The following is a 19,677-nucleotide window of genomic DNA, read 5'->3' on the forward strand; positions in this document are numbered from 1 at the left end:
GGTGATGACGATCTGGCGATGTTGCGACAGAGTTGAAGCGCATGCCTGGATTTTCAATGGTAAAGAAGCCGGGGGCGCTAAATACCAGGTTCGAATACCTGTTGGCAAAGCACGAGACGGGGGAGAGTGCGTCGTTGCGCAAGTCGGGGACAACCGAGGAGTACTCTGAACACGACCAGCTCCTGACAGACATCAAGTTGCGCATGGACGATTTTGCCAAGAACGAAGCCGCGCGCAAGGATGCTGCGAAGCGGAAACTGGAAGGCGTCGAGAATTCGGGATTGGTCATGCGCCAATTGGCCATGGCAGAGCTTGAAACGTCTGCCAAGAAGATCGAGGACGCTGAGATCACTCCGATCAAGCAGAGCAAGAAGTCGAAGAAACCAGCTCCTACCCTCGATATTGCGAGCCTTATGGGCATCATTCGTGAAGGCATTGAGAACAAGGAGCGGCGTGAGGCGCAGCGTTTACAATATGATCGTGAACAAGCTAATCGCCATGATGAGCAGCTTGCTGCGCAACAACGTAATAGCGCAGGAAAATGATCAGGATAGGCACTGGCGGCATCCATATGCTGGGTCGCCATACAATCAGTAGCGTGACAGAACCCCGTCTTCCTTCATCCTGTCCAGTATGCGGCTCACGGAGAGCATAGTGGAATCATGGCGTCGCCCCTCTACCGGCCCATACATGCTGATGATGATGCCGTCAGGAGCGGTGATGCCTTGCCAGTTCAGACAATGGCGACGGGGGTGACCGTTGTACACCGAACGTTGAAGGTTCACCTGCTCTTGACCTTCTGCTCGCGCCGACGGACGGCTGATGTACTGCTTCGCCCCATCAATGAACGCAACACAGGTGTGCAACCCTCTGAGGCCACTCTTCGACTCGATCGCACCGGAATAGATTTCTACTGACATACTTACAACAGAAATACGTGTTAACACGTACCAACTCGGTCTATGAGCAAGGCTTCGTGAAAGAGGATCACATCGCTCCAAGTCTTGTACAGAGAAGTTGCGGTTGCGCGGACGATGCGGCTGCAGGCCTCGACGGAACGCCCGAATTCATCTGCAATGGTGAAAAGTCGACAGGGCTCAGTCAGGCGTCGACACAAGATTGCAAGTGCCTCGAGCGACACCACTTGATCGGAGCTCGGTGTACTGATAAAGGCTGGCAGTCGTAGAGCCACAGCGAGCACGCGGAGTTGGTCGATTGTGAACCGGAACTTGTGCACTGCCGTGTCGTTGTGCATGTCATGGTCGAAATTGTTGTTGTACAAGACTATTGGCTTCTCGGGCCTCAGTCTCATGAATTTGGATACCATTAAGCCTTGAATTACGGTGAGAAACATGTCGAAATCACCATGGCACTGCTGCATTACGCAGGCAATAAGGGACACCAGCTCTCTATTGCGAAGGAGATTTTTGACCAGTAACGTAATCCGGATAATCTAGGAGTTAACTCAAAACCTTTCCGAAAGTTGCCCGAAAGTTTAAATTGCTTGGTTTTCAGTTCATTTCCACAAGTTGAATCTTAACTGAAAAGCTCTTACGAAAACTCGCAAATAACGTTACTTCGATTGAAAACAGACTTCCGGTTACAGAAATGATGGAAATGATGGTCGTCCAGTCACTTGAAGTGATTCGACGCCGTACCTACCGTCCAGTTTTGGGGTTGAGTGACCGATTTTGTATTGGACCAATGCAAATCAACCAAGTCCCAAATTTTGACCACTCAGAGATCAACCTCAGTTGGCATTCTTCAAAGCAAGTGACTGCGCTGCACGACATGGATCCGTCCGAGTGGCATGCGCTGGGGAAGGCTCAGTACCAGAAGCATCGGCTGTTCGAGATGGCGCCGTCGTGGAAGGAAGAGGTGGCGTCCCTTGGTGACTTGAAGGAGTTTCTCGTCGTCCCAGCGCAATTCGGCGGTCCGATTGCAATGATCCGCGACCCGTCCCGCTTGGTCAAGATGGACTCGAAGGGGTCGCTGTCTCGCACGCTGTACATTTTCAACGCATGCGGGGCCAAATTGGCGTCCATTAGTTTCTCGTCGTACGACACGAAGAAGAAGACGTTGTTCGGCATGTTCTGGACTGACGAGATGCGGTTGATGTGCGTGTTTGACGACGGCGACTGCGTCAGCTACAGCATCATGGGGTCCGTCGAGACATCGTTCGCGCTGTTTCCCGCAGACTCTCGGTTCAAAGTGATCTCGTTCGAGTCGTGGGGCGGCGGGCTCGTGGCGCTCCTGGACAACTTTATGATCGCGCAAGCACTCGACATCGATTCGGTCAAGCCGCGGGTGTACTGCATCACCGACACGGGCGTGAGTCCGACCAACCCTCCCACGTGCATGGCGGTGCTAGACCCACGGTTCGTCAAGTCTGGTATGCCCGAGATCTTCCTCGGGACGTCGTCGAACTCGCTGGTGATCGTGAGCAAGGGCGCGTCGTCCGGTGAGGCCAACAAAGTGATGGACATGCAGCTGCAGAGCTCAATCAAGGCGCCGATCAGCAAGATCGCCATCGCCCCCAACGGCACGTTCATGGCCGTCTTCTCCCAGGACGGCACCCTCACGGTTCTGAACACGACGTTCGACAAGAAGATCCTGGCGTTCGACACGCAGAGCAAGGCAAGCCCTGCCGCGATGCTCTGGTGCGGCGAGGACTCGGTGCTGCTGTACTGGCAGAGCGTGGGGGTGATCATGGTGGGGCCGCTAGGGTCGTGGCTCAAGTTCCCGTGCGACGACGGCCCCGTGGTGCTGAGCCAGGAGGTGGACTGCTGCCGCATCTACAGCTCCAACTCCCACCAAGTGCTCATGCGCGTGCCCCGGGCCACAGAGGACATCAAGCGCATCGGCAGCACGGCGCCGGCGGCCATGCTCCTGGACGCCCTCGACGCGTTCGATTCGGGGGACGCCAAAGCAGACGAAAACATCCGGTCCATCCAGACCCAGCATACGCTGGAACAAGCCATCACCGACTGCATCACGGCGGCAGGTCACGAGTTCGACTACACCGCCCAGAGCTCGCTGCTGCGCGCGGCGTCGTACGGCAAGTGCTTCTTTGACAACTCGGACGCCGCCGCCAGTTCCAACTACGACTCGGAGTTTTACGTGGACATGTGCCGCAAGCTCCGCGTACTCAACGCCCTTCGCAAGCCGGCGATTGGGCTGCCGCTGACGCTGGCGCAGTTTGACCGGCTGTCGTGCGAGGTGGTCGTGTCGCGCTTGGTCGCGATGCGCCATCATTTCCTTGCGCTCAAAATCTGCGACTACATGAAGATCACGTCGGACCGCGTGCTCGTGCATTGGGCGTGCGAAAAGGTACGACGCATATATATATATATATAGTGCATTACTTGTGTGAGTGAGTCGTATGTGGCCAAATACTTGCATTCGAATCCATATTTGATCTAATTAAAGCTTGTACAAACTATCCCATACAAAAATAAGTATATAAATAAAAATGTGGTTTTGCCCCATGTGGAGGGACAAACGTTTGGATTGGCAGAAATTCACTAGAACGTGGTTATTTGATTGGCTCGGATGATTTTTGATTCGATTCTCTTGAGACACTCGATTCTGCTGACGGCGGCTGCTCCAGTTTCGAATCGCATTTGATAATATATATATATATATATATTCTAAAAAAGACAGGGACAAAACGCGGAGATTGCAATATGCGTTGTTGTAGGTGAAATCGTCGTTTGAAAGCGCTACACCTGGGGGAGGACCTCCCATGACGGACGAAGCAATCGTGTCGATGGTGCGCAAGAAGCTCAAGGACGCCACGTTGGTCTCGTACTCAGAAATTGCGAGTTGCGCCGAGCGCGCGGGTCGCCATCGGCTCGCGACCATGTTGCTCGACCTGGAAGAGAACGCTTCCGACCAGGTGCCGCTGCTGCTGTCCATGGGCGAGTTCGAACTGGCGCTGCGCAAATCGCTCGAGTCGAGTCACACGGATCTGATCTACCTGACGCTGTTCCACATGGAGCGCACAATGCCGCCCGACGACGTCCGCCGCGTGCTCCACAGCGAGCCGCAGTATGCCGAGGCGATTCACCTGCTCGCAATGTTTTACATTGCCACGCACGCCGACAGCTCCAAACTCGGTAATATGACGTGGCTCGTGTGCTACAACAGCCAGAAACAGGATGGTTTTTGATTGGTTGTTGATATATATGTGGTATTTGCCTAGACAATATTTGGCACGAAGTGTCGTCGGCGAATCACGACGTGCTGACGTCGTTCACAGAGCGCAACACGGACGGAAAGCTGAAAAAGCTCAAGGACGCCATGGCCAAATACAACAGCGCCAAGCTCCCGATTAACGCCAAGCTCACGGAGGAACACATGGAGTTGCTCATGGAGCAGCGCAAGTTGGACGACAAGGCGACCGGCGGGCCGAATGTCGTGTACGTGGGCATGTCCTTGAGCGACACGATCCGGCACCTGTGCATGGACGCGGCGCGCGAGCCCAAGTCGCTGCAGGTGGCGGCGGCGATCGCCAAGAAGTTTAAAGTGCCCGAGAAGCGGTTCTACCGCGTCAAGATCAAGGCATTGGCCGAGACATTGCAGTGGGACACATTGCACAAGGTACATATATATATATTATATATTGTGCTTTCGAGTGAAATTTCGTGTTGTGGTGTGGTTTCTCGTTGGAATTTAAATCGATTTGATTGGCTACCTCAGATGATCTCAACATTATTAGCCAATCAAAACCCATTTCTCAATGAAATTCAACCAATCATATCGATTGTGGATCGGTTTGGTCGGCGCGGTTCGATTGATAACCCCAAATTTGTATCAAATCGACAATATATATTGAGAGAGGGTTAACACAATGTGGTGGTTGGATGCGCAGTTTTCCAACGAAAAGAAGACGCCGCCTTGTGGGTTCAAAGCGTTTGCAATTGCGTGCTTACACCAAGGCGAGAAGGGCCAGGCCGAGTCGTATGCGTCGCGCATCACCCAACCGGACGAGAAGTTCGACACGCTCGTGCACTTGCAGATGTGGACGGCGGCGCTCGACATGGCCGTCAAGCTGAAAGACCCCGACAAGCTCTCGAGTGTGCGCAACAACTGCCCGCTGCCAGACATTCACGCTCAAATCGACCACGCGGCGCAGCAATTGGGCTTTATCTAGGGCTTCATCTCCCGACAAGTGTCTACATGAACTAGAAGCGTGTTGATTGATGTAACGTTCGACTTGCCCATAATTCGCGAACCAACACACATGGGGGGGTCGTCCACCCCCCCATGTGGGGGAAATGGGGGGAATAGGTGAAAATGGGGACAGCAGGGTCGACATGGACAGGAAGGGGCGTGAACATTTACTTGGTTTCACAGTATTAACGTTTATTTGACGCTTGAACAATCACAGCCTTGGATTCTCTCCACACAATCTCAAGGTATAGTACGTAGTAATACTAACGTTTCAATAGTATTACTAGTAAGCTCATATTGTCGATTTGATACAAAAAATTTGGACGCCAGTGATCCGGTCTGATTGGCTTAATTTACGAAAGCTCGGTGGTGGGATTGGCTAACGACTTTATACTATCGAACGTCCATTTTGCGCGCCATTCTTCAATCAGCATTCGACGAGCCATGACTACAGCAACAGTCCAGCCTGGAACACGCGATCGTCGCAGATGTCCCATCGACACACTCGCAAGGCGACCACGGACACTTTGCGCGAGTAGCACCCGGTTGCATCGTACTTGGTGATCCAGTTCCAAATTGTTTGCTCGTTCTTTCCGTACACAGCAGCAAGCTGTCGACGCTTCATCCCCAGGAAGAAGTGGCCGTACAGACAGTGCATGACTGTGTTCGGACTTGCATGCTGTGAGATTGCCGACTCGATGGTGCGCTCCGTCGTCTTGCCGGTTGGTGTGCGTCTGCTTTGTCCTGGAAATGTCTTTTCTGTCGTTTGACCCAATCAAATCATGGCAATTTTGAAAGCGCCAATCGAATCGATTTACGAACGACGCGTGGTTTTTTAGGAATTCACGCCAAAATCCAAATGTTCGCTCGAAAGCACAATACTGGAAGTGACTACATTCTACTGTGCATGGGTTCGTCATGTGAAGAACGTTTGGATCTACAAGGTGCCGCTGCTCACTTCTTGTCTGATTGGTGGATCGGAAAGCGCAGGAGTCTGAGTCGTCCAAACGGGCCGTTGTAGTTTCAAGACTACTTGACCGGAGTACCAATCAGACGAGGTGAAAGTTGAGTTGACTGTGAACCCAAAAAGCAACTTCGGCCTAACGTTACCGTAACCTTAGGCCGAAGTTGCTTTTTGAGTTCAACTAGTTGCTAACGTTACGGTAACGTTAGGCCGAAGTTGCTTTTTGGGTTCAACTGCAGAGCAATCAACAGGCGTACGTGACAGATGGTGGCGGGCTGATTACGATGATGTCTCTTGAAAACAGAGGATTCCGGATACTCTCCGCTCCATCCCACCATTATCCGGATACTCAAAATTGCCGCGCAACGGACGAACAACATCTTTGAGGACTCCCCTGCTCATGTAATTGCGACGAGGAAGCACGTTGTCTTGTGATCTTGCCACGGCGCAATTGAAAGCTCTGTACGCATCCAGTCTCGACTGCATTTACCTGGTAACTTATCGCCGAACACACACGATGTTTGTTGCACTTCATGATCCGGCAATGAGAGCTCATATGAGAGCTCACGTTGGAGTAAACGTCCATATTCCATGTGTCCCAGTTGTCAATATCCGGGTATGGACCACATGGTCGACAACGCCATCACAACCTTACTACTAGTACTTCGGAGTAGTACTAGCTAGTACTGCACTACGTATGTACTCCGAGTATGTACCATGGTTTACTGGGTAGTGGCCAACATGTGAGTATCCGAGCAAAACTTCGACAACAAGTCAAAACTTCGACGTGAGTAAGTACTTCGTACTAGGCGTACTTAACAGGAAATTGGTTCTTTTTCCACCACGCGTGCGTACCACTAACAGTAAGTGCTTGTTGTCTTGATATACTGAGTTTCGAACGTAATCGACGAAGGCGCTCCCGAGTGAAACGTCATTCAAGGTTGAGTCGCGTGTCTCCATTGCGTTCGTCGGGCACCTCATTTTTGCTTTCCATCCGCCGTTGGGTTGTCCTTACTACAGTACAACAATGAATATCACCACCAATTATTTTGTCCTTGTTAAGTACGCCTCGTACGAAGTACTTACTTGTCGAAGTTTTGCTCAGATGATACTCACATGTTGGCGATTACCCCCGGTTTACTACGTATTCAACCGACCGTCGACGTCAACGTGCGCACTCCGGTCCGTGTGTCGCCTGTCATCCTGCTCTAACGTCGTGCTCCATCTAGTATGACGAAACTCCATTGTTATTTGCATGCCAGGCCCGATATGTTGACATCGTTCGGCTGTGCTCGCCCACCCCAAGACAAACGTCAACTACTCCTATTGAGCAATCACATTGCGCCACCCAAATATCTGATCGGCGGGCGACCTTGAACATTTAGTCGCACTTAATTGACTCTATATTAGCGAATAACCTCTGAAAGTACATATCGTACTTAATTCCGACATGGGCAGTCATTTCGCCAGGACCATGATTGTGCCCTGTTTGCTCCTAGGTGAACTATCCGGATACTTGATTTGCCTGGTCTTTTTTATTTTGCTAACTACAGCTTTAGTGACCGGATATCTACCATCACAAGACTAAACCACTCTAAATCGTTGTAATCAATACGAAAACGAAGTAAGAATTGTATTTAAACCCATTATTGCCCCAAGCATAATATTACGTTGTCTATTTTGAAACGTATTCGGACACGACTTGAAATGAAATCGTAAAGAGAGTGGGTCGGAGAGTGCACTGTCCGTCGTCGTCGGCTGTTTAGTCTGCAAGTGGGTGGAGAAGTGTTATCGTGACAGGAACAAGCAGTGGCATACACCCCACCATTCTGCACAATCAAGTCCACCAACATCAACGGCTGTGGCGGCGACAACATGAGCTCATTGTACACCCTGCCTCCGCTTCGGATGCTATCAATATCCTCTGGTGCGGCGCCCTCAACCTCGATGTTGCCAAGGAATCTGCCTCCACCCTACCCAGACCGTCGGCTCCCTCCTCGCCACCCAAGCTGCGAAGATCGATCGATGGCCTCCAACGACGACCAGAACAAGGTAATCGTCGTCGGACTCTGCAAGAGTGTGGACGATGCGGGGCTAAAGGACATGTTCGACCGCTTTGGCGCTGTGGCCGAGGCCAAGGTCATGGTAGACGACAAGAAGCACACGTCCTGTGGATATGGGTTCGTAACGTACACAAACGCTGCGTCTAAACACAAGGCCATCAAGCACATGCACCAGAAGTGCGTAGATGGCGTGGTATTGACAGTCAAGAATGCGGGGGTCAACGCCGATCGCCCATCCATCTCAGGCGGATTGGGCAACTGTCGAACGAAGACCCCAAAGGAGGGACACACGATCAAGGTGGAGCACGGCCTAGGACGTACGCACGGCGAGAACGACGACGACACAGTGTCCGAGACTGGCCACGTCTATAGCGAGAACACTCGACCGAATGTGGCCACGAGCGTCAGGTCCGAGGCGGACGACCACCACCACCGGGGCCACACACAAGATGGCGCGGATGAAGGCACCGCTCCATGTTGTCCCGAGGATGGCGAGCGCGCGACGCGGCTGGAGAAGGACCGCATGCGCAAGACCAAGTACCGCAAGCAGAAAATGGCCCAGGTGGATGCGCTCAAATACGAAGCGCAGATTCTGGAGCAACGTCTGGAGAAACTCAAAGCCGACCACAGCAACCACCACAAAAAGGCGCGGCACAGTCAAGGGCGCGGCGCCATGTGGCAGCAGATTTGCGTCGCCGAGGCCGCCAACAAGCGCGACAGCTTAACCGAGCAGCAGAATCTGTATCGGTCGCTGGAAGAACACCTGCATCTGGCCGTGTCCCTCAAGCGAAAGATGACGTCGGCCAACGATGTCCCGGTACGACCACAACGCCTCATCGAGTGTTGATGGCATGTCGTAGCTGTGTTTTGACCCGCGAGGACGACCGTCAGAGGCGTACTATGCCCAGCATTCGCTGGCCCGTCATCCCGTCGCCCGCGTCCAAAGTGTGCACGCGATGCTGGATGCTCAATTCCACCAGCTCGCAGATACGTTTGTGGCCAAGTTGCCGACCGCCGACCACGACGGCACGTTTGGTCTGGTGTTGCATCACGACGAGATTTCATTTTTGGAAACTATCAAGTTTGGCGTCGTGTACGGTCGGGTGGTGGATGTGGCCGATCTTGTGTGGCGGCACCTGCTGGCGTCTCGAGGCTCCGGCACCAAGGTACCCACCCCACTCCACCCCCCCCATATCGTGTCATCGCAGCCTCCATCATCAACAACGTAACCCCATATGGTCAATATCTATATTAGGTGGAAATGCTCGACGACGATGCGTGCTTTATCCAAGCGCTGCAACACAACGACTCAGTGCCGACGGACACTCCTCACCATTACATTGCCAAGCGCTACGTCGAGCCCGGCCGCCAAGTGCTGCAGAGCCGCAACGTTCTCCACGACGCCCTGTGTCCCCAGCAAAACCCGTTCAAAGACCACATGGTGTCGTGGGTGGTGGTCGAAGACATGTCGCACCCCCAGGACAAGTACCCCACCACATGCATCCGGGGGTACTCACAGACGTGCCTTCGCTCGACGCGAAGCGCGTCCGTGCAAGAGTACAGCGTGTACATGAACGACCTTACGAAGCGCAACGACAGCCTCAACAGCGACCTGCACCGGCGCTTTCGGTGTCTTGTGTTGAATTAGTTAAACACCCATATTACTGTTAGTATATGGAGGATTCGTCAGTCGATGGGCTCTTGACAATGTGCACCATGCTGCAGTTGGACACGATGCGAATCGTATAGTTGTTGGTTCCCGCAGTCATTGCCGCCTTTGGCAACGGGATCGTGCGGGAGATGGTTTTGCGATAGGGCAAGTGCACCATCGTGACTAACTGGTCGTGATCGTCCACGACCAACACGTACAACATGTGCGGTCGCGGTTTCGTCCACCGATTCGAGAGGATGGACTGCAGTTTGGCATTGTGCACTTGAATGTGCACATGGATGCTCGTGTCATGCGTCGTCGTCGTCGTGTACGACAACTGGGGCATTTTCTCAACGATAGCCAGAATCTCTTGGCGTTGCTTGTCCGAGAGTCGGCGTGGCAGTGCTTGCTTGACTTGGGCGACTGACCCGTCAAACTCGCGAGGGAATAGTGCCAATTCATCCGACGTCACGTGCGGCAACTGCCACCAGCTCTGCGCATGCGGCCAGTAGCCGTACAAAATCCCTTGGCCAAGTTGGTTGATCACTAAGACGAGGGACGGACGGCCGAGGAGAGCCGCGAGATCCATCATGGCGCCAAGGACGCGAGGCAGGTGGTCCAGTACGAGCCGCAAATCGTTCCAAAAGTCGCTCGACGGCAGCGGCACTTGGCCCAAGTGCAATTGAAGGAGCAGCAGACACTTCAACTGGGAGCTGTGCGTGTCCCACTTCCACGACCGTTCTTGGTACCGGCATTGCCCTGCCAACGACCCAACCACGCGCTCTTCCTGCGGCCGAATCGGCAACTGGGCAAACTCGACGCACCCGCACACGATGCGAACCAACGAGATCGTCGTCGAGTCGCCGTCGGCGTCCCCTGGCAACGCTTCCAGCGACTCGTGCAAGTGCTGCACGGACCGGCACTCCAAGTACTGCGCGCTGGCGATTTTACCCAGCGCCGTAGGCTGCACCACGCCCTTGGCAAGGGTACAGCATCGAGTTTGCACGAGGCGAGTCAAGATGGCCGATACCAATTTCTTGAAAAAGTCTTCCACTGTCGTGTCGATGCGGTAGTACGCCGGGTTCTTTTGCACCCGCTGAAACAAAAACGTCCACGACAAATACTTGACGGCATCACCCACCGACTGGACGGTGCCGTTGGCGATTTCCGCGTTGAGAGTATTGTCCAGATGCAAATGAAGAGACGATTCCACGGGCAGTGGCTCGTAGATGAAGCGCTTGATGAAGTTTTGCTTGACGTCTTGCACCAGCACACACGCGACGCCGCTCGTGTCGAATTGCGGCCGTCCGGCCCGACCAATCATTTGCAAAATGTCGGTCATGGGAAAGTCGGCGTACCGGCCTTGCTTAGGGTCGTAGTACTCGGTGCCTTTGACCACGACCAAGTGCGCCGGCAAGTTCACCCCCCACGCCAACGTCGACGTGCAAATGACTACTTGGATCTTGTTGTTCAAGAACAGTTCCTCGACAATCTCGCGGTCGCGCGAGCCCAGCCCTACATCGTGATTCCATCGTAATCGCCCTTCGTTTGATATATATAAATTTATATATTATATATATTAGGTTTTTCGCCCATATTTGCCATTTTGGGGGGATAGTTGAAATCACCAAGAAATCGAGCAAAGCAATATGACTGGATGCAAAAAGAATGAATACTACTAGTATCGTTTGGCTAAAACGAATGAATATTCACAAAGATACCACTTAACAGTCAACTTAGAAATACATATATCATATTTCGCAGGCACCAACCCCTGGATGTAATTATTACGAGTACAACACACAATACTATATATTTATAATATTACACCATATAGAGATACATACCAGCATGATGCAGCCCAATCCCAAACACGAGCGTGTCCTTGAGCCCCGGATCTCGCACTTGGTCGACCCACGTGGCCATAATGTCTTCATCCTCCCACAGAAATTGCTTTTGGGACCCTGCCAACGCCGCCAACGAGATGAGCGCCATGGCCGAGAGCCGCGTTTGGCTCCGCGACGACACAAACACAAGCACGGGTTTGGTGGGAGAGTGCGACTGGATCGCGTGGTATGTGGGCTTGTTCATGGCGGCCATGCGGGGGACGTAGTGCCGCCCCGCGAACCCCTGGATATGCACGTCCATAGCGATCGGGCGCACGGACGCGCGAAAGTTAAAGATGCCGTGGGCGGGGTCGGCAATGCCCATCCACTTGCCCACGTCCACGGCGTTCGCCAGCGCCGTACTCAGCCCCACGAGGCGAATGGCGTGGCGAAGCATCCGCATGCGCGACACGATGGCTTCCAGCACCTACACGCAGACAAGTGTCATCACCACCTACTCGGTATTGGATTGGCTAGAGGGTACCGGGCCGCGATCTTCGCCGAGCAAGTGCACTTCGTCCAGCAAGACCAAGCGCACCATGTGCACAAACGATGTCGCATGGATGGTCCGTGTGACGAGGTCCCACTTTTCCGGCGTTGTGACGATGATCGACGCTTGCTTCAACACGCGCGCCTCCACGGTCGTGTCCCCCGTGAGCTCCACCACCCGCTTGCCCATTGTGCGCTCAAACTTGCGCGTCCAGTCCTTGACCCGTTCGTGAGCCAGCGCCTTGAGCGGCGCCACGTACACGACGATGTTGTGTCGTTCTTGAACATTCCACAGACGAAGCATGGCCAACTCTGCGACGATGGTCTTGCCGCTGCCGGTGGGGGCGCCCACGAGGACGTTTCCGTCCGTGTGGTACATGGTGTGGAACAACTGGGTCTGGATCGGGTTGAAAAACTGAAACGAGTACAAGTCTTCAAACGCGGGCTGGTGCAACGCCGACACGGGCAACGGATGCAGGCGGAGCAACGGCGTGTAGTAGACGGGCTCGGGCGGCGTGTCCTCTGACACTAGGGGAATGTCCACGGGATGGCAGCTGTCGACGCCGACCCACCGATCCGAGAGCAGGCGCAGCGTGTAGTCGGGCGTGGTGCGTTGGAAGACGGGGACGTGAAACGTGCACTGGATCACGTCGAGGCGCTGCGCCTTGTGGATGAGCACGTGTTCTGCGTGGTACATGGCGTGATCGTCTTCGACCCACATCCACCACGCTTCCACCGACCCATGGTACAGGTCGTTCCATTCAAAATCGCACCGCACGTCCACCGAGACTTTGAGAATGCCTTGCGTGAGCGGCTGTACATGCACGTCCACCAACAAGTACGGAAGGTACTTCATATGTTGCACAATCTACCCCCAAGTAGTAGTTAGTAATACAATCAACGGATGGATGGACGGAGAGAGAGACATGGGTAGATTGTATGGGGCAGGGATCCTACCTTTTCGGCCACACGGGGGCTGTGCACCGCGACGCCGATCTCGTCGACGCTGAGCGTGAAGAGCGTGTCAATGTCGTAGCGCTCCTCGAGCCGCGCGACCGCGTCGAATGGCAGCACGTGCAGGAACCGCCGAAGCGGCGACTGCGTCCACCACATGCGGTGGTCGATCGACTTGGCCACGTTGAGCACCTTTTCCGCAGCGACGGGCCACCCCTTTTTCAAGCAAATGTCAAACAACGCTCGCGTGACGCGGGATCCGTTCTGAGCCACGTAATTCGTGTCGGAAATGAGCGTGAAATTCGTCAATCTCGACGACGTGTTGGAGATGTACGCCTAACGACAAGCCATGAGCCTTCCTACTAGCAACCACCACTAGCATTCATGTTGACATCGTACTTGCAACAAGATGTTGGCCTTGCCCGACGATGCGTTTTCGCCCTTGATGGGCAATTTGCACGATTTCTTGACTCGTTCCAACTCGACGGTCTCGTCTTCCCGCACTTGCACTTGTTCAAATTCCTACATTGCCCCCCCCAATGGTCACCAGTTGATGCAATTCCACCGACCACAAGAGGCCACTGATAATGAAGGCATGCACTGTACCGCAGACGAGCAAATCACGTGCAGCACGTCTTCGTCTTCCATGTGCTGGTTGAGCATTTCATTGAACGTTTCAATCGTGCCATGGGTAATGTAATAGTGGCTGGCCACGCGGCCCAAGTTGGTCACTGCAAAGTCGCCTCGCCTGTCACATATACGCCTCATGACAAACTTCAACGCAGCATATGGGAACTCCCCACCGGTGGTCAAACTTAATCATGCGCGCGTCTTCGAGGGTCTGAATGGCCTGCTTGAGCAACTCGGTCCGCTTGTTCACGAGCATCGGGTCGTTCGCTCTCTCGTCGTACGACATTCCGTACGCCATGGGGTTCTTCATCATTCGCACAAACAAGTACGTATAACTGAGCCACGCGAGCGCTTCGGGCAGGTTGGCCACGGTGCCCGACACGATTTCAGCGTTCAAATGGTCTGGCAATGTCTTGATCAACGCCGATTCAATCGGCGCTTGGTTTGCCAACGCACTACCACGTCCCCGTGTGTCAACACCCAAAAAACCATTTTTATTTAAAAAATTATTAAAAAATAAACCTTGAAACGTGGGTATAATTAAATTTAAAATAAAATAGAATGAGGTATAAAAATTAAAGTATTTATATTTAACAACATATACGCCAGCTGTAACCATTGTTGCTGCTAAAAAAGCAAAAAAAGATCAATTTAATAATCTATTAAATATTAAAATAAATAGGAAGAGCTCTGATAAACTTTATATATATATTATATATAAATAAATAATGATTTTACAAGAATTTTTTTATAATAATTTTAACACACAAACAAAAATCATTTCATACAAGGCGTGTGTACGTACCGAAGGTAATGGTCCAGCTGGTCGTGCGTGGTGACAATCGTGGCCTCGCCCGACGTGTCGTACTGCGGCCGCCCCGCGCGCCCAAAGATCTGCATCACGTCTAACATGCTCAGCGGCACCATGCACCCCTTTTCGGCGTTGTAAATCTGCGTGCCTTTGATGAGCACCGCGTGCGCCGGCAGGTTGACGCCCCACGCCAGCGTGGCCGTGCAGCACAGCAGTTTGATCTGTCCGTTTTCAAACAGTTGTTCGGTCAGGTTGCGGTCGCTGCGGAGCATGCCGGCGTGGTGGATGCCGCACCCACTCGGTGCAAACTCCTTGACATCGGCGTTGCGGCTCTTGGTTAGGTGCATGTCGAGGGTATTGGCCGTGGACTCGTTTATTGGGGCGTCGGCGGGCGCGAACATGTCGATCGTGCCGTGCTTGGCCGCCAAATCCAGCACCGCGCGAATCGTGAGCGCCGTTTCTTTGCGCGAGTGGACAAAGATCATCACTTGGTGGCCACGGGTGATGTTGTCGATCGCGTATTCGTACGCGAGCAAGTTCATCGCCGCCATCTGCTTGGTTCGGCCCTTGTCGGTGATGCCCACAAACGTCTGCTCCAGCGGCACGGGACGGTATGACGCGTCAAAGTAGAACAAACCGCCGCCGCTCGGTTCATGCGGGGGAAACGACACGCGCAAAAACTCGGCCACGTCCTTGTAGTTGGGCAAAGTGGCCGACAGACCCACGATTCGGATCATCGTTTGCGTCGACTCGACGCGGCGCAAGGTACGCGCGACGATGGTTTCAATCACAGGCCCGCGCTCGTCGGCGAGCAAGTGGACTTCGTCGATGATGAGGAGCTTGACCTATATGTATATCGTCAACAAAGTTAGCACCTTCATATTGTCAAGTCGATTCGAAATTGGAGAGAGCAGAAAACCAAATCGGCCGACAATCGATATACGACCAATCAAAACCCACAACACGAATCAAGTGGCCAATCAAATCCACTCTTCGACCAATATTCAACATCCAACTAGTGTGTGACTGAAATTAGTGTGACGATCTTTATATACAAAAGTCAAGAATCGATCGATGATAGATTTGGCAAAGAATCAGCACAAAAGTCCTAATTTTGGGTAAAATGAAGACAATATGTGGGTGTTTGTTGGTTGGTCAGTTTAGTAGGTAGTAGGTCGTAGTAGTTAGTAGGTCGTAGTAGTACCTGGGTCAACAGCGCCTGCTCGTGCGTCTTGCGTGTGATGACGTCCCACTTTTCAGGCGTGGTAACAATCACGTGCGTTTCGTCGATCTGCGCCTTGGTCATTTGCATGTCTCCTGTCAACTCGGCCACTTTGATGTGCAGCGACCGCAGCCGTTTCGAGAAGCGCGTGACCACTTCCTGCGCCAGCGCTTTCATGGGCGCCACGTAGATGATCTTCATCGTGCCGGCGTCCACGCGGCCGCTGGTCGGGTTCCGCTGGGCCTTGACTTCCCGCAGGATGGTCATCATCGCGACGTTGGTTTTGCCCGCCCCTGTGTTTTGCACATGTCAACATTATTGTGTGGACACATCATGAAGCGGCGGTGGCATGTATGTACCCGTGGGCGCACACACGAGCAGGTTTTGGTTGGACGTGTACGCTGCCTCGAACAACTTGGACTGGAGCCGATTGAAGTGCGTGATGCCTTCAAACACGCTGTACGTGAACGGATCCATGCGCGAGATGGGCACGAGCTCGTCTTGCGCCAGCGCCTTTTGAACTTTGGCAGGAATAAATACCTTTTCGTAGCCCTTTTCGACCGTCTTGACCGCGCCCGCCGGCAACCCCGACATGATCATGCTCGTGTCGTACTCCATGTTGCCGAACTGCTCCTTTAAAAGGGATGTGGACGTGTTGGCCTTGCGGTCGATGTTGCTCTCTCGCAGGGCTTGGATGACGTCCATGTCGTACCCCGCGGCCTCCAGCCAATTCTGCTCGTCGTCTGCCGCAACATCCCCTTGGCGGCGCTGGTTCCGACGGGCTTCTTTCCGCTGGTGCTTGGACACGTATTGGTCCAATTCGCTTGAGATGCTCACGGATGATGCCTTCTTAGCCTTGTTCGACGGGGATCGAGGAGGAGTCGTCGCGGATGCCACGGCCGCGGCGCGGGTGAGTTGTCGTGTCGTGAATGCTTGAATGGACGCGCGAGCAGACAAGATCTCTTGGATGAGTTCGATGCCGTCAAAGCCCAACAGGTTGAACAACATTGATTCGGCGTCGTCCTTCTTGAGCGATTCCACGATAGACGACGCCAATTCCGAGCCTGGAATGGGCGAGTCATGCAGCAACGTGTGCTGTTCGCAGACACTGACAAGCCACTCGGGACTCACGGTCTTGACGACAGGCGCTGCGATTTTCTCGTTTCCATTGGATGCGACCAAGTCGTACCGAAGAAAGGACGCCGCGGGCGGTTCTTCCTGCGAGTACACGAAGGGACGGACCATGTCGAAGTGGAAGAGTGCATTCTTCGACGGACGAATGTTCAGCGGTCGCTTCTTAGGCGTTGTCGATGGAGCAATGCTTCCGAAGGCATCTTCAATCAAGTCGAGGGCAAATCCCATGCTGTCGTCGATGATCCAAATTCAAACAACCCGATTGTGCCGCATTATTTATTTATTGGCTTGGTGGTATCATAACATTAAAACTGCAGTATGGTGGTAATATAATACAATCCATTAATATTATCTTGATATACTAAAGCGCTTGTGATAAATAGAATTAAAATTGTGTATCCAGGTTGTTTTTAAACAATATTGTTATACTACTTGGTGGGTTATCAACAGAAAGTCCGAGGAAAAATCGGGTACGTTATGACACAAAAACCACCAGCTCGGTCAGCCTTGAAGGCATGCAGTCGGTCGTTCTAGTTGGGGTGGTAGTACGTACCCTTTTATAGAGCATAACTCGAGTCACGACAGCGCTTGAACAACCAGGACTGCTCGACTGGTGTCGACAAGAAGTAACCAACATTCACACTGGAATGAGCGTCTGTTCACCATCTGGTCAAAAAGTCAATTTGAGTCCTCAAAGTCATGAATTGAGTTCGATTTTACACTGTTAACGAGATTGGCTGCTAATTACGCGTCCAAGGCAACACAAAGACTGCAGATCAAGCACGCAACGACATGAGGGGCCCAAATGTACCGATCCCAGCTGCTGGCCATGATATGACGCTCATCAGCAGAGGGAGCCCCATAATCCCCACAACGACCCAAATCAGCCACGACGAGTAAAAGGTGGGGAAGGTCACATCCGCTCGAGCGAGCACCACGAGCGCCATCAATACCAACAAGGGGACTTTAAGCAACAAGCAACAGAGGCGGGCTGGCGTGGACAACCGGCCATTGAACCTTCCCCCCATGCCGTAGGCACTCTACGGGGCGCCAAAGACGAGGCTGATGTAGAAGACAACGGCGATGACCATGATGATCGTAAAGATGACGGCGGCTACGAGGCTGACGACGGTCATGATGGAGTGCTGATTGAAGTTGAACAAAAATTGAGGTTAGCTCGAGACACCCTTGCAGGAAAAGTGCCTTAATTTTCCGTTCAATACGTTTAGCCAATCAGTTGGTCCAATCTAACCTACTAGGCATTCGATTGGCTAGAGAATTATACCTTGGCTACAATTTTGAATCTTGAACAGGTGCGGCTACACTCCGAGTATGACACAATGATCACATAGTATGACTGATACGTTATCTGAATCCACTTGGAGGGGGTTTCTCTCGGAGATCGTCGTCATGGCGGTGTGGCGTGCAGGTGAAGTTTACGACCTCTGGTGTCCCATCTGGAGGCAGGTGTGTCGGCGTGGTTAGTGGACGAGGATTTCCAAAGGGTCTGTGGCACTGCATCACGTGGACGCAACTTGCCACACGATCGTTGGGTTCATGCGAGCTGACACTGTATGGTAAGTTTGTCTTGATGAAGGGAAGTCACTGCAATACTATCTCAACGCCACTAACTCTGTTGTTATGCATCGTGTTCGAGTCCCGTACGATCAGACATACAATATCACTTGAAAGAGTAACACCGAGCCAAATCATCTCTTACGGCCTCCTTACCTTCGGGTCAGATCTGTGACTCCCGCTAAATCGCCACAATGTCTGCTTCAGACATGTGGCACTGCAAACACGCCACAATAACTAGTTACGTTTTCTAAATTTCAGACAGCTTAATTCCTGAATTTTTGTCTTTCGACACAACATGCACCATGTCCCTGTCACCAGAGCCATCTGCGTGGATCTCTTGTGTCAACTACGCACGTTTGTACGGAGCGTCGCCGTCTTGCATGTCAACCCCCGCATCTCCAATATCACGCAGCATAGTGTAACAGCAAGGATAGTACTAACGTAAAAAACCAATTTACAGTTAAGATAACTTTTTTGGAGGCGTCGGAGTAGAATGGACATAACTTTTGAGTCCGTTACGATATTTGAGTTTTGAATAGTGATTCCAATAGACAAGACGCGCCTCTTTGACTTCATAATCAAACTATCAGTTTAGGCGATGAACTTCACAGATAAATTTGTTACTTTCTAAGCATTTGTACTCACATTTTGATAACCAATTTAGGATAACTTTTTTTATCTTAAAGTATGTATGTGTCTGAGCATTGAAATTCTGTGTTTAGGGTAAGCGGTTACAACAGGTTTTGTATAATTTATACAAGGGTACTGATTTATAGAGTTAAATTTCTGTTGTAGATGGATGTCCACCGAGTTTAACACTCGACAAAACCTCAGCTCCAACCCAATGTGGCCCGTGTCGACTAGGGAACTTCAAAACCCAATCTTAAATGACTATTAACTCGAAGTACCAATGGCTTCTACGCCGTTTTTGCATTTCATTCACGTGACGGAATGGCCAGCATTATATGATAGAGGTTTTGACTCGAACAAATAACGAGGTGTGATTGGACAATACAGTACAAAGTTATCCTAAATTGGTTAACTGTAAGTTATCTTTAAATTGGTTTTTTACGTTATTAATAGTAATGTTAGTGCTATTAATACGTAGTATACTATAAAT

At 52.2% G+C, this 19,677-nt stretch overlaps 6 protein-coding genes across 7 annotated transcripts; 3 read left to right on the forward strand and 3 right to left on the reverse strand.

Moving 5' to 3' along the window:
- Positions 1–56: 56 nt before the first annotated feature.
- H257_01792 (hypothetical protein) lies at positions 57–545 on the forward strand (the record flags this gene model as incomplete). The annotated part of the gene is made up of 1 exon (XM_009825164.1): positions 57–545. The coding sequence occupies one exon, from the start codon at positions 57–59 to the stop codon at positions 543–545; it is 489 nt and encodes a 162-aa protein (XP_009823466.1).
- A 45-nt stretch (positions 546–590) lies between these two features.
- Positions 591–1,255, reverse strand: H257_01793 (hypothetical protein; the record flags this gene model as incomplete). The annotated part of the gene is made up of 2 exons (XM_009825165.1): positions 591–910; positions 952–1,255. The coding sequence occupies 2 exons, from the start codon at positions 1,253–1,255 to the stop codon at positions 591–593; spliced, it is 624 nt and encodes a 207-aa protein (XP_009823467.1).
- Positions 1,256–1,748: 493 nt separating this feature from the next.
- Positions 1,749–5,226, forward strand: H257_01794 (hypothetical protein). The gene is made up of 4 exons (XM_009825166.1): positions 1,749–3,330; positions 3,701–4,118; positions 4,205–4,602; positions 4,874–5,226. Exons 1-4 carry the CDS (start codon positions 1,792–1,794, stop codon positions 5,153–5,155), a joined length of 2,637 nt encoding a protein of 878 aa, XP_009823468.1. The 5' UTR covers positions 1,749–1,791; the 3' UTR covers positions 5,156–5,226.
- A 2,694-nt stretch (positions 5,227–7,920) lies between these two features.
- On the forward strand, positions 7,921–9,894 carry H257_01795 (hypothetical protein). Its single transcript, XM_009825167.1, has 3 exons — positions 7,921–9,019; positions 9,063–9,368; positions 9,458–9,894. The coding sequence occupies exons 1-3, from the start codon at positions 8,015–8,017 to the stop codon at positions 9,848–9,850; spliced, it is 1,704 nt and encodes a 567-aa protein (XP_009823469.1). The 5' UTR covers positions 7,921–8,014; the 3' UTR covers positions 9,851–9,894.
- On the reverse strand, positions 9,385–17,232 carry H257_01796. 2 transcript variants are annotated; one of them, XM_009825168.1, is made up of 10 exons: positions 16,205–17,232; positions 15,828–16,138; positions 14,618–15,468; positions 13,986–14,267; positions 13,789–13,930; positions 13,582–13,704; positions 13,186–13,518; positions 12,224–13,096; positions 11,701–12,166; positions 9,385–11,368 (listed from the first exon to the last, which is right to left on the reverse strand). In XM_009825168.1, exons 1-10 carry the CDS (start codon positions 17,205–17,207, stop codon positions 9,870–9,872), a joined length of 5,883 nt encoding a protein of 1,960 aa, XP_009823470.1. In that variant the 5' UTR covers positions 17,208–17,232; the 3' UTR covers positions 9,385–9,869. The 2 variants fall into 2 exon arrangements, with proteins under 2 accessions (XP_009823470.1, XP_009823471.1); XM_009825169.1 differs by lacking the exons at positions 15,828–16,138; positions 16,205–17,232 and having other exon boundaries at positions 14,618–15,496.
- A 523-nt stretch (positions 17,233–17,755) lies between these two features.
- On the reverse strand, positions 17,756–18,115 carry H257_01797 (hypothetical protein; the record flags this gene model as incomplete). Its single annotated transcript, XM_009825170.1, has 2 exons — positions 17,756–18,019; positions 18,068–18,115. The coding sequence occupies 2 exons, from the start codon at positions 18,113–18,115 to the stop codon at positions 17,756–17,758; spliced, it is 312 nt and encodes a 103-aa protein (XP_009823472.1).
- Positions 18,116–19,677: the final 1,562 nt, after the last annotated feature.

The sequence above is a fragment of the Aphanomyces astaci genome (genome assembly GCF_000520075.1).
Source record: "Aphanomyces astaci strain APO3 unplaced genomic scaffold supercont1.3, whole genome shotgun sequence".
Taxonomy (NCBI): Eukaryota; Oomycota; class Saprolegniomycetes; order Saprolegniales; family Verrucalvaceae; genus Aphanomyces; species Aphanomyces astaci.

What these genes read in the sequence shown, in the direction of transcription:
- H257_01794 (XM_009825166.1), top strand. Translation starts at nt 1,792, where the DNA reads ATGGATCCGTCCGAGTGGCATGCGCTGGGGAAGGCTCAGTACCAGAAG. An exon ending in TGCATTGGGCGTGCGAAAAG is followed by an intron (nt 3,331 to 3,700) that starts GTACGACGCATA and finishes GCGTTGTTGTAG; the next exon opens with GTGAAATCGTCGTTTGAAAG. An exon ending in AGTGGGACACATTGCACAAG is followed by an intron (nt 4,603 to 4,873) that starts GTACATATATAT and finishes TTGGATGCGCAG; the next exon opens with TTTTCCAACGAAAAGAAGAC.
- H257_01795 (XM_009825167.1), top strand. Translation starts at nt 8,015, where the DNA reads ATGAGCTCATTGTACACCCTGCCTCCGCTTCGGATGCTATCAATATCC. An exon ending in CGTCGGCCAACGATGTCCCG is followed by an intron (nt 9,020 to 9,062) that starts GTACGACCACAA and finishes GGCATGTCGTAG; the next exon opens with CTGTGTTTTGACCCGCGAGG. An exon ending in CTCGAGGCTCCGGCACCAAG is followed by an intron (nt 9,369 to 9,457) that starts GTACCCACCCCA and finishes TATCTATATTAG; the next exon opens with GTGGAAATGCTCGACGACGA.
- H257_01796 (XM_009825168.1), bottom strand. Translation starts at nt 17,207, where the DNA reads ATGGGATTTGCCCTCGACTTGATTGAAGATGCCTTCGGAAGCATTGCT. An exon ending in ACGTGATTTGCTCGTCTGCG is followed by an intron (nt 13,705 to 13,788) that starts GTACAGTGCATG and finishes GGGGCAATGTAG; the next exon opens with GAATTTGAACAAGTGCAAGT. An exon ending in TCGGCGAAGATCGCGGCCCG is followed by an intron (nt 12,167 to 12,223) that starts GTACCCTCTAGC and finishes GTCTGCGTGTAG; the next exon opens with GTGCTGGAAGCCATCGTGTC.